The sequence below is a fragment of the Lagopus muta genome, chromosome 16 (assembly GCF_023343835.1).
Source record: "Lagopus muta isolate bLagMut1 chromosome 16, bLagMut1 primary, whole genome shotgun sequence".
Lineage (NCBI taxonomy): Eukaryota > Metazoa > Chordata > Aves > Galliformes > Phasianidae > Lagopus > Lagopus muta.
In genome coordinates this window covers 3976583-3989164 of record NC_064448.1, presented here as the reverse complement: position 1 = coordinate 3989164, position 12582 = coordinate 3976583, and the positions used below count along the sequence as shown (strand labels likewise).

At 58.1% G+C, this 12582-nt stretch overlaps 2 protein-coding genes across 5 annotated transcripts; one reads left to right on the top strand and one right to left on the bottom strand.

Moving 5' to 3' along the window:
• The first annotated feature begins 538 nt into the window (after window positions 1-538).
• Window positions 539-9233, top strand: TBC1D20 (TBC1 domain family member 20). 4 transcript variants are annotated; one of them, XM_048962568.1, is made up of 8 exons: window positions 539-701; window positions 2017-2202; window positions 3270-3350; window positions 4699-4885; window positions 5613-5714; window positions 6331-6472; window positions 6739-6923; window positions 7072-9230. In XM_048962568.1, exons 1-8 carry the CDS (start codon window positions 659-661, stop codon window positions 7325-7327), a joined length of 1182 nt encoding a protein of 393 aa, XP_048818525.1. In that variant the 5' UTR covers window positions 539-658; the 3' UTR covers window positions 7328-9230. The 4 variants fall into 4 exon arrangements, with proteins under 4 accessions (XP_048818525.1, XP_048818524.1, XP_048818527.1 ...); XM_048962567.1 differs by having other exon boundaries at window positions 3267-3350; window positions 7072-9228; XM_048962570.1 differs by lacking the exon at window positions 539-701 and adding an exon at window positions 1153-1605 and having other exon boundaries at window positions 3267-3350; window positions 7072-9227.
• Window positions 9234-9475: 242 nt separating this feature from the next.
• On the bottom strand, window positions 9476-12334 carry NRSN2 (neurensin 2). Its single transcript, XM_048962575.1, has 3 exons — window positions 12136-12334; window positions 11218-11408; window positions 9476-11099 (listed from the first exon to the last, which is right to left on the bottom strand). Exons 2-3 carry the CDS (start codon window positions 11401-11403, stop codon window positions 10740-10742), a joined length of 546 nt encoding a protein of 181 aa, XP_048818532.1. The 5' UTR covers window positions 11404-11408; window positions 12136-12334; the 3' UTR covers window positions 9476-10739.
• Between the last annotated feature and the right edge of the window lie 248 nt (window positions 12335-12582).

Genomic DNA, 12582 nt, shown 5'->3' with positions numbered 1-12582 from the left:
GGCGTCACACACACGGACATCTCCCACCCTGAGCTGCAGCGGCTGCTGCTTCTGGCCATCGCTCGTTTCTCCGGGCGCTTCTCAACGCTTCCTTTCCTTCGGGCGGGAGGAGCGGGGCCTGGCAGCGACGCGGCCTTGTCCCGTCGGCTGCGCCGCGTCTTTATGCGCCGACTACGAGCGAACAACGCGCACGGCGGTGTGAGCAGCGCGGGGCCCCGAGCCCGGACCTTTCCTGACTCCGAGTGGGGTTGGGTGGGAGGCAGGAGGCTACGGAGCTGCGTTTGAAGCCGGGTGAGCGCAGCCCGTTGCCGCCGTGCGATCTGCCCCGCCGGGTGCCCGGGTGGCGCTGAGCCACGTTTTCACACCGTTGTGCCGTAACGCGGCGGCCCGCAGGATTGGGGCCGGGCCCAGAACGGCACGCGTGCTTCCCGCCTTCGTCTGCGCATGCGCGCGTTCGCCCCGCCCACGCGCCACCGCCACGCGGCCGCGCCTGCGCACCGCAGCGCCGTGACGTAACACTCGCGCGCCGCGGGCGGAGGGGCGGGGGAGCGGGTGGGGGCGCGGAAGGGACGGGACCGGACCGGGCGGTGCGGGAGCGCCCAGCCCCAACCCGGCCCGGCCGTTGGCTCGGCATGCGCCGCAGCGCCCGGGAACAAACATGGCCCGGCGGAGCCCGCCGCGCAACGGTGTCGGCGGCCACGGTACGGCCCGGCCGGGCCTGTAGCGGGAGGGGGGGGGCAGCGCCTCTTCGCTCAGGGGAGTGGGCTGGGGGTGCTCGAGCGCCGCCTCGCGGGCGCCGGGTGGGGCCGTTGGCAGTGCGCCCCCATGCGGCGGGGCGGGGCGTTACGGCCGGGCGTTATGGCGGGGGGACAGCGAGGGGTCGTTTGGCTCCGGGATGGGGCACCGCGAGATGCGGCTGTTGGGGACTCGTCGGTGCTGCCCGTGCGATGGGTGGGAGGGAAAGAGAAGGAAAGCTGCGGTCACCGGGGGCTTGCTGGATGCTTTAACGTTGGTGTTCGGAGGGAGCTGAAGCTCTGCCGCAGGCTGCTGTGGTGGGTTTTCATCCAAAAAGTGTGCCAAAAAAGATTCTCGGCGCTTCACTGCGTGGCTCCTGTGTCCCACGAGCACCGAAACCCCACAGGGCAGCTGGAGGTGGGCGTCAGGGAGAGTCGGCCCCTCCCAGCTCCTCCCGGCCCACGTCCTCTGCAGTTCCTCATCCGGTGGATCCCGGTTGGGTTCCATGAGCAGTGGGAGCTGCGTCCCTTGGAAAAGCCATCTGAGGAAGGGTGGCGTTGGCAGCTTCACCCTGCGTGGCCCTACAGAGCCTCTGTGAGCAGCGAGATGGGAGCTGCGTGTTGCATGGAGTGGCCCTGAACTGCCTCCCTGCTGCCCACCTGAGGCTGTGCTGACCTGCACCATGGGCAGGGTGAAGCGGTGCCCTTTCTCAGCCTAAATGCTCTTGTGTGCCATCTGTGTATTTAACCCACGTGAAACCCACCCTCTGTGTGCGTTCTTCTCTCCCCTCCCTGCCCCAGAATCCCTGTGCTCTACAAAGCAGCTCACCTGCACAAGGCTAACAGCTAGAAAGTTTGTGTTTGTTGGGAGGTAAGTCAGTACACTGTGATACTTGTAACAGGTTTAAATGTGACCTTCCTTGGGACAGCTGCTGTCAGTAGTTCAGACCTCTCCCTGGGCTGATGGTAGCCAGGAGCTGCTGCCTGGCCAGGAATCAGCAGGAACATGAGGCGCAGGTGTTACAGAGTGCACAACACCTGAGCTGGGGCTGAGTCAGCCCTTCCTGGAGTGGAAACAGTTGCAAAATAGCTCTGTGCTGCCATCACGGTCCTGTGTGGAGCTGTGATCTGATGAGGGTGACGAGCAGCTCTGTGGCACTTCTGCGTCAGTGGGACAACCAGTGCTGAGCCTGTGCTGGTCACAGTGTGGGTTGGCCATGGTCTGTGCTAGCAGGGCCTGCGCTGACGTGTCCTGTTATCTTGCTTTGTGCTTTCCTTGCAGACTTTGACTCCAAGAAGAAAAGAAAAGTGGCAGAAATTTACCAGGCCCTGAACAGCGACCCTATTGATGTGGCAGCGCTGAGGCGAATGGCCATCAGTGAAGGAGGGCTGCTGACCGATGAGATCCGCTGCAAAGTGTGGCCAAAGCTGCTGAGTGTGAACACAGATGACCTGCCCCCCCTGCCAGGTACAGGGCAGCCCAGGCAGGGTTCTGATGAGAATCTTTCTGCTTTAAGTTTTCTCTCTGCATGCTGGAGTGCTTCCCATTGAGCTCACACAGAAAGGGACTCGTGCTGTGTAACGAACACCGCAGGCTGTGCGCTCTGTATCTTGTGTAAATGGCAGATCAGGAAGCAGAGAGCTTCCTAAAACAACGTTTCTGTTGTTCCCTGGAGGTGTCATTATCTTTAGTGACAGATCTTTAGTTGTGGTTCTTGTGGCGTTGTGTGGTTGGTTGGCACGCATACGTCGGTTGGTGGCAAGAGGTGCCAGGCTGTTTTTGGTGGCTCTTTGGTGAGGTGGCTGTGCTGAGGAGTGCTGGGATGGGATATGCTGAGGTGTCTGCCAGCTGCAGGTGAGGCAGTTTGTGTGAAGCCTGCGTGATGTTTGCTCAGAAAGGAAGGAGGGGAAATGACCTGCATGATGTGACACCTGCGTGGCTTTGAACCTCAGGTGTTGCAGTCACTGCCCCCAGGGACAGATTCTGTTGTTGCTCCTGAATTTGTGGTCATTCAGAAGTGCTTGTATCCCTGTGTCAGTCGAGAGCTGGATTGTGGAGGTGATCAGAGCTGCTGGAAGACAGCGTTGCATTTCATGTGACAGCATAGGTAGCGTGCCAGCAAATTCTTTTCACTTCTGTTAGAGCTCTCTTAGCTACCAATGGGTGTTTGCTTTTTCTCCTCTGAATTATTTCTTTCAGCCATTCTTCACTGCCTCCACAGCATGTTGTGCCTTGCTGTTGCTGAGGACGCTGTGAATTTCACAGTGTAGATGATGGAGCTAAGATATTTCCAGGAACTCTGGCAGTGGTGTCAGTTTAAGCATCTTAACATATGTTTAAATAATAGCCTTGTTTCCTTGCACTGCTGTTTGTGCAGCAGTGAAAGTGAGAGGCCAGGGCCGCTGTGTGACGTACAAAGAACGGGATGGGGGTGTTGCGTGGCCTCCTCCTCCTGGCCAGCTCCATCTCCCCATGCTCTTCCTGGTACCTTTGCACTACTCCACAATTACCTACTTCCTCTTTTCTTTCAGCAGGAAAGGAGCTGCGGGAGGGCAATAAGGATTACCAGCAGGTGTTACTGGACGTACGGCGCTCCCTGCGGCGCTTCCCACCAGGTGAGAGGGGCTCACAGCGAGCGCCTGACCAGCACTGCAGGGAGGCTGACCTCTAGAAAGCCTCCCTGTGTCAGCTTACAGCAGCTTCTTTGCACACTGGAGCTGTTGCACAGCTGGCGGCTTCCTCCAGCCCCTGCCTGGGCTGCAGCTGGGGCCTGATGCTTTTCTGTCTGTTCTGTCCGTGCTGAGGCCCTCTGTGCTCAGTCCTCTGTTGCTGAACGGTGCCAGCGCAGAGATGTCCGATGCTGCACAGCCCTCAGCTGTTGTCACCAGGGTGAGATTAGGGCTGATGGAACGCTTGAGAAATTGACCATTTGCTTCAGTGTATTTCAGACAGGGAGCTGTGCCCGAGGAGAGTGGAAGGCAGATCTATCAGAGCAGGTTGTTTCACAGCAATCCCCATGCCAGATTTTCCCTCTGTGGTTCCCACACCAAACTGAAGTAACCTTTGGGAGCGGAAGGTTCCTGCAGTTGTTTGGTTCTGAAGGGTGGCTGGTGCCTTGTCATGCTATTTATAAAGCAAGTAATCCAGCAGCTATCTAACTCTGCAGAGCAGCCGTTGTTCCTGGCCAGGATCTGCATCCCCCCTTCTGCTGCTTTATTGTGCATAAACAGTTGATTCACTCTGCTTCTCTTTCGGGTGCGGAGACGGCCTGATTCCTGAAGGCTCTGCTGCTGCTTCGTTTGTTTGTTTTTGCCCTTGAATGGCGACCTCCTCCTGCCTATTTTTAGAAGCATCAGTGAAAGAGGGGAAAAGGAGAACTTTGTCATTGCAGGATCTCCTCTGGGACGTTCTGCTTGGCTGTAGGGCATTTTCTCTGTTGACAGGGACTGCCAAAAAAACAGCTGCAGCTGTGCGTGGCAGGAACAGTGTTTTTCCTGTGACATCCTGTCCCTGAGCACATGTTGTGAGCAGAGGACCGATATGAAGTCGTGGCGATTGAGGCCTTGCAATCTGATGCAGCTGGCACGGTTTCTGTGAAACCTCTGTCCTGTTTAATTTTTTTCTCGAGCCCTTGGGAAATTAAAAATGATTAAAATGTCCTCAGCAGTGCTGGATGCGCAGTGCAATTTGCTCCTCGCAGCACTGTACAAACACCCATAACCCTGTCATCCACAGCCAACTTCCTGGCAGGTAGGGACCCTGCAGCTCCAAAGGTTAAGCAGGCTCACAGCTGGTTGGCTTCTCCAGGGCCAGCAGGAGCAGCATTAGGAACCTGGGTCTTACACAGCTTTCTCAGTCCGCTCCCTGTTGTCCCACATCCTTTGTGATGAGGCTGGTTGGTAAAGATGCAGGCAGGGAGCAGCGGGTGATGCAGCCCATCTCACCAGTGCCTTGTCTCCGCAGGGATGCCGGATGACCAGAGAGAGGGGCTGCAGGAGGAGCTCATTGACATCATCCTCCACGTCCTGAAGCGCAACCCGCAGCTGCACTACTACCAGGGCTACCACGACATCGTGGTCACTTTCCTCCTGGTGGTTGGGGACAGGTTGGCCACAGCTCTGGTGGAGAAGCTCTCGACGCATCATCTCAGGTACTCAGAGACTCAACCAGGGGAGAGGAGCTGCTGTGACTGTGGGGGCAGAGGGGTGGCCTGTCCTGAAGCAGAGCCCCATTAGGGCTGGTCTCTCTGTCTGTCTGCGCCCAGGAGGTGCTGCTGGAGATGGGATTGCAGGCAGCTGTGCTCTGGGGAAGGGCTAACAGGGCTGTCAGTTAGTTTGTATCATCTCTTGAAGATGAAAAAGCAGCAAACATGCATTACTCGTGGTTCTGTTGGCTGTGTGTCCTGTCAGGGCCTCTCTGGCTCCTAGGGCTCAGCACAGTGCTTCCCACTCAGCCTTTGTCGAGCCCTAGGAAGTTCTGCACTGAAACTGTGGTCTGTACAGCCAGTGTCCTAAGGCCCAGGTTAAGTGCCTTTCCTCTTTGTGCGTTGAAATGAGAGCAAGCCTTCAAGTTGGTGAGTGCTTTGGAGGGGTTTTGTCTCCTCTCCCATGCGACAAGCTGAAAAGGCTTTAGGGCTCGTGTGTACAGCAAAGAAAGAAGTGTCCATTGACACCACTGTGATTGTCTGGGTCCAGGTTTTGTGTGCACCCAGATTGGTAGGCAGGGAGCTTTGCAAACAGAATTCCCTGGGACTGAGAGCCACCCTCCCAGCAAAGCTGTTTATTGCAGTGCATTTATTTACTTCCTGTGTGCCTCACTGGAGGAGAAACTCACTGATGTTGTTTCTTGACAGAATTCTTTTCTAAATCTTTTCTCAGGGATTTTATGGACCCAACAATGGATAATACCAAGCACATTTTGAATTACCTGATGCCCATCATAGACCAGGTGAACCCTGAGGTGCATGACTTCATGCAGAGGTACGCAGACGTTCCCTGGCTCTGCCCTACCTCTCTCACATTGTCGTACTTGGGGCCATTTGCACCAGCCTGTCCCCAGCACCACGGTGGCTTCTTGTGAGTCACCAGCTGGCCCACAGCTCATGGCAACAGCCCAGAGCCACGTGGCACCCTGCTTACAAGCAGACCCAAACACACTGCCTATCCTGGGAGCTTTTAAATGATGGTGTCTTCACCCCAGTGGCCTGTGTTGGAAAAGCTGGGGGTTGCATTACTTTGCATTCCACGTCATACAAAGCTGCAAGTTAGCAGTTTGCAGTTTTGGGGTTGCTGTTGCATCTCTGCAGTTTGTTGCTAGCTCTAGGGATAATTGCCAGGCTGTGCAGCAGGGATGCAGAAGTGCAGCATGAATAGAATAAAGCAGAAGTGAGGAGGTAAGTCAGCAGGGTCTGTGCAGAGCCCTTTTCTGGGCAGCTGTCTGTCAGCGTTTCACAGCCAGCATGCCTTCGGGTATCAAGCTTGCAAATTCTAGAGCAGTGCTAAGTTTCAGGGTTGAATGGGAAAAGCTGGCTGTGCTTCAGCAGTGTCTCCAAGCTGCCAGCAGCAGCTGACCTAACTGTGCTTTCTCTCTGTGCAGTGCGGAGGTGGGAACCATCTTTGCTCTCAGCTGGCTCATCACGTGGTTTGGGCACGTTCTGTCTGACTTCAGGCACGTCGTGCGATTATACGACTTCTTCCTGGCTTGCCATCCACTGATGCCCATTTATTTTGCTGCTGTGGTACGTGTTGGCTGGAATGGTGGCAGGGTGAGCCACTGCAAGGTGCTGTGGGGCTGCGCAGAGGGTCTGGCAGTGCTGGTGCTCTGCTGCCCTCTGCGTTTCTCTTCCCATATGGGCTGTGTTTCAGTGCAGTGTATCCCCTGAGGAAGGGCAGATCTTTCAGACAGAAGTGAAATGTTTTTCTCTGCTGGCCCTGAAGTGTCAAAGAGGGACAAGGAGCTGCCCCTGTTTCCCTGGCTGTGCTCAGTGCTCTCTCTCCTCTGCAGATTGTGCTTTACCGGGAGCAGGAAGTTCTGGACTGCGAGTGCGACATGGCCTCGGTGCACCACCTCCTGTCCCAGATCCCACAGGACCTTCCTTATGAGACTCTGATCAGCAGAGCAGGGGACCTTTTTGTTCAGTTTCCTCCATCTGAGCTCGCCAGGGAGGCGGCACAGCAGCAGGCTGAGCGGTGAGTGCAGGGCGGCCTCGTGCCCCCAGTGTAGGAGCTGTGCCTGGGTTCTGCACCTTGCCCTGGCCTGCTCTTGTTGCCTGGTGAAGACCTCCCTGCCCAGACAGGAGGCTCTAAGGCACTTCTTGACCCATTTCTTCTCTTGCAGGACCGCGGCTTCCACGTTTAAGGACTTTGAGTTGGCATCAGTGCAACAGAGACCAGACACTGTGTTGAGACAGCGCTTCAGGGAGAGGCTCCGAGGGGAGGAGCGGACAAAATCCATTTTGACAAAGCCAAGGACCAACCGTTTTGTCAAGCTGGCAGTGATGGGGCTGACGGTGGCACTGGGAGCAGCTGCCCTGGCTGTGGTGAAGAGTGCACTGGAGTGGGCACCCAAGTTTGAACTACAGATTTTCCCCTGACGCCAAAGGAAGTGCTTACCTTGTCGTCACATCCCACGTCGACACGGAATGATGTTTGGAAGGACGTGTCTGGAAACAACCTGTCTCAAGAGTTTTCTGTTCTTGCTGCGTCCCGTGATGCTCTTGGCCTTTGTGACAGAGACTGATGGGAACCAGTCCAGCAGGATTGTTCCCCACACCGACACTCACCTTGTTTTCTCCTCCCCGTGCAGGGGCAAGCAGGTGGACGCTGCCACTGTATGGATGAGTCTGACTTCCAGCCTTGTGCAAGTGACCACGAGTGGTGAGCTGTGCGTGGGCTGTGCTGAGGCAATCCTGCTTCCTCTGCTGGGAAGTGAGGAGGTGCTGGGAGTGGGAGTGAGGGCAGGTGCTCGCCTAGGGGGGAGTGTCAGGGCAGGGTTTGGCCTGCTTAGTGGTGAGAGGCTTGTACGTGCTCCTGCGGAATAGAGGAGCCCTCTGGTTCTGTATCACTCTGGCTGCCAGGGCAGCCTGCCTTCTCCATTTGCATTCACCAGTGCTCTGACCCTTCTCTTTCCTTACAGGCAGCCTCTCAGTAGAACCAAACCTGTACCAAGCCCCTGTCAGCACCCCGCCGTGAGGTCATCTCCAATGCATAACAATTTGTGATTCCACTGTCTTGTTTGTGGACTGGTCAGCTTGCAGGGGACAGGTCTGGCAGGGTCCTCTGCTGGCAACAGCAGCACAGTCGTGTTATCAGGTCAGTGAGGTGATGAAGGCGTTGTTCATCCTGCCTGTGTCAGATCCCATCACCACAAGCATTAGCAGAGCCGGTAACGCTGCTCATTTTCACAGCTCTGGGAGCAGACTCCAAAGTGGAGAATGGCTTTTTTTTTTACACTTAGAAACAGTTTGCACAGGACAAAAAAGTCTGCTGCAGACATCTGTCATAATTCACCCCCACGAGCTGATCAGATTCCATGACACCCCTCAGAATAACACAGATGAGGGGTTTCCCAGAAAGGCCACCCCAGTGCTGCATGCCCCACCTGGCCCAGCCTTGCTGCTCCCTGCCTGCTAAGAAAGCTCAGCAGCAAATTCTGCTCCAAGAGCTCCGTATCCACTGACACAAAGCCAACAGACACTCTATGCCTCTACCTCCCCCCTGAACTGCTAAACCTCCCACAAGTGCCCTTACCTGCCCCGACTGGTTCCCACCCAGCTGCCTGCCCCTGCTGTCTTGTGCCCAAAGCCATCCGTGCTGTGCCCAGGGGCTGCACACCTGAAAAGTAGATGCTGGTTGAAGAGTTGTAGATTTCTGGTTATAGAAGGAAGCTCATGCCCTGCAAGGCTCAGCACCCTCCTGTCCCTGACCACCTGTGTGCAAATTCATCACCGCATCCATGCAAGTTTTGGATTGCCCCGTGGGCCCTCGCTCTGTGGCACAGGTAGGGAAGCAGGACCTGGTCCCTCACCTGTGTTGGCATCTCCTGGCCGTGCCACTTACTGGTGCCAACACCAGGGCTCTCTCTGCCTCTCCTGAGGGCTGGTGGCAGCCTGTGTGGCTGTTTCCGTGGCTGAAGGCAGAGTGCTTTCCTGCACGTGTGGGGACTGGCAGTATGGGGCAGCAGCAGCCTCTGCCAAGGCAGTAACAGTGAGGGAAACAGGCTGTGACTTTGCACTTTAGAAATTTGTGGTACCAGAGTTTGTGGTGGCTGTGCCACGAGCTGGAGGTGCTGCTGGGGGTCCCCTGCCACACCTGGGCAGTGCAGTGCCTGGGTGCCCTCTGCCCCCCCCCAGGTGAGGGGTGTGGGGGGCACAGCCCCTCCTGCAGCCTCCTGCTCTCTGCCCACCGTGCACTTTAGTTCCTGCATTGCCCAGGGGAAGGGCGAGCGAGGGGGTGGTCTCTTGGGGTGCTCCAGTGACTCTGTACAGACTTATACATACCTGTGTAAATGCAGATTTGTACAAACCCTATTGCTGTAAAATAAACAGTTACTAAACGTTTTCCTCCCCCTGTGCCACCAGGGGCCGGCGCTGCCATGCGCTCTGGGGCCGCATCCCATCCCACAGCAGCCAGGACAGCGTGGGAAGAGGAGCAGGAGCCAGATGGGTGCCTTTGTGCTGCTGCCCTCCCTCTGCCCACGGCTCTGGAATGCCGGCATGCGCTTTTGCCCTTGGCTCTCCCAGCCTTCCCCACGCCAGCAGCACGGCTGGCAGCACAGGGATGGAAATAGCCTGACCCAGCAGCCCATTGTGTGCCTGGGGCTGGCTGCCCGGCCGGGAGGAGATCCCGCACTGCTGGGCACTGTGCCCCTCTGTGGTGTCCCTGTGCTCTGCGTGAGGCTGGTGGCCGTGTTTACCAGCTCAGCCAGGCTTATTTTTAGCTTGCTCTGACTTCCTCTGGAGGAGCAATTTTCTTAATGGTGCCCTCAGCCCTTCAGAAGGAATGCGAAAGCAGAGGCCCTGCGGCCCCTTCCTCAAGGAAGCAAGGGATGCTTGAACGTTGTGTGGGCTGGAGAGCTGCATTTGGGAGCTGCACGGACCCCTTGGTGGGCTCAGTCCCTTGTGTTGGCGTAGGGCTGCTCCCAGCCTGGCAGGGTATTTGTACTCAGTTGTCTTCACTGAGGGAAAGAAAATGATCTTGGGTGTTGTGCAGCAACCCTTGGGACAGTGAGGGGCAGGTGGGTGCCTGTGCCCAGCAGTGCTCTGTGTTGTAACAGCTCTGCCCAGCTCTGATGCACTGCTGTTGCAGCACACATCCCCCATACACAACACTCATTGCCCCGGAGCTGAGCCTCAGCAGCAAGAACAGCCCACAGCCACGCATCTTTTATTCACCCCAGAAAGAGCAAAATGAAGGAAACCAAGGTGAGTGCAGAGCATCTGCTCCATCCCAAGGGCTGCGGCGTGGATGAACGCGTGGGGCTGCAGGGCAGGGTGCTGTGCTGGGGGCAGAGCTCCCACTGCAGGCACCTGGCAGCATTGGGCATTTGCAGCTGCTGGCTGTGCCTGTCCGACCCCATGGCTGGTTGGGGAGCAGGTGGAGGAGCTGCAGTCTGCTGGGATGTCCTGGGCCAGGACCTGATGGTGGCCAATGGTGCACAGGATCCTCCAGGCACTGAGTGCAGGGAGTCCCTGTGGCACAGCTGGGATCTGGGGTCAGCCATCTGGGTGCCAGGAAGGGATCCAAGGTGGCATCTAGTTGAGTCCAGGCTGGATCTGGGCTGAGATCAGGCTGTGTCAGGTCAGAATCAGGGCTTTGCTGGGCAGCTGCCTGCTCCATCCGATCCCATTGCATCCCATCCCATCTCCGCCACATCTATGAACTGGGTTGCAGCACCCTGGCCCAAGCAGCCTCCCCTCCTCCCACTCTGCCCACCCCCACGCACGCAGCCTCAAGCAGGGCATTTCCCAGCATTTTACCTAGCAGCAGCAGTGCAACTCAATGCACTCACACCTCCTGCCGGGGCTGGACACCATGGAGCTGGGAGGCACCGAAGGGCACCGTGGGGCCCTGGGGGCTGCTCTGCAGGATGGGCGACAGCTGCTGCTCCTCTTCTTGGGGGCCACCCCAAGCTCTGCCCAGCACACAGCACAGCAGCCCCACAGCACCCAGCACTGCAGCTGTGATGCACAGCGCCGTGCCCAGCAGCCGGCACGCACTCAGCACGTGGTTGTAACGCATGGCCTGCACGTCCAGCACCACCAGATCCTCTTCCTCGATGCTCTCCAGCCTGGGGGGCACCAGCCAGCCTGTGGTCAGGGCAGCCACTCCCACCAGCAGAAATAGAGTGCCTGTGGAGAGGGTCACCTGGGAACAGGAATGGGGAGCGGGTCAGCCTAGAGGAGTGCATGGCAGGTATGGTGGTGCCTGAGTAGTTCACACAAGATGAGAGGGAAGAAAAAATTGGGAGAGGGGGATCTCTTACCTTCCAGATAATGGAGGGCCATACACCGTAGGGATGGGAAGGTGAAGACTCATCTGTGTCCCCATCAGGGCTGACCCCGGCGCAGTCCTCATAGAAGAGGTGGAGGTAGGAGCGCACCCCGTACCACTTCCCCTGTGCCACGCTGGGGCCACGGCTGCAGCTGCAGGAGGGCTGCAGGGTGGGCATCTGGCCTGGGGAGGTTATGGGGGGCTGTTGCATCACCTGAGCCCTCCCCACAGCCACAGCACCCATAGGGCTCAGTTCTCCCCTGGGCCCAGGGCAGGGGATGGGGTGCTGGTGCCAGATGTGCCCCCCTGCCCGTTCTGGGGAGCACCGAGAGGGACTGCCATTTCTGCCTGGGACAGAGAAGCCCTTATCCCATGGGATGCAATAGGGGAGGGGGCACTCCGTGCCCTGCCTGACCTGGGACAGACCCAGCAGGATCGGGACCCACATCAGCCCACCCGCAGTGCCCCATAGGCACCAATGGGGATGGAGGGGCGGCGGCGGGGAGGGACGTGGCCTCCACCGTGTCCCCATGGCTGGGGGGCTGCTGGGTGCGGGGACGCAGCCACCGCAGTCAGAGCGCCGTGTCCCTCCCCGCCGCCGTAGGGACATTGCCATGGGAACTGCCTGCTCAGCCCTTCGTCACTGCGTCCCTGCAGCGTGGTGTGTGAGAGGGGGGAGATGACGTGTGGGACCCTTTCGGTGCTGGGCTGTGATGCTGAACAAAGCCTGGCGCCGGAGAGGCCTCACAGGGGGGGAGCAGCAGTCCCCCATTGCTGGGAACATCCTGGTGCCACAGCCCCAGTGAAGCCACAGGGTCCTTCTTGCATGCAGGGGGTGCTGCCTGGGTTTGGGAGGGACACCCATCCTGCATCCAATACACAGCATCACCCCTACCTGCTCCTTGCTTACCTGGGGGGGGTGGTTTCAGCACATCCTTCCCTGTCCCAGCGCTGTCACCAGCAGTGCTCACTTTGCTGTCCCCGTCTCTGTGTGGGATCCCACAGCTGGGACCCAGTGATAGAGGCAGTGCTGGGCACACTCCCTGCTTCCCAAGGGGGTTTTGGGGCAGTGTGAAGGGAGCAGCGTGACTCCTTGCTGCACGGCTGAGAGCTGCCACCGTCTGTGAGCCGCTGCTGTGTGTGACTCAGAGCGGGGCTGGCGGTGGGGACACGTGGCTGTGCGGGCAGCACCGGGTGCTCAGCAAGGCCAGGCTGGACCAGGGGCATCCCAGCATACTGCTGTGTCGTGGGGTCACTGTATAGGAGCTCAGACTCACAGCCGAGGGCTGCCACATGCCTGGGTCACAGCCAGGCTGTTCAGTGCTGCCAAGATCACAGGCAGAGGCTCCTCCATGTC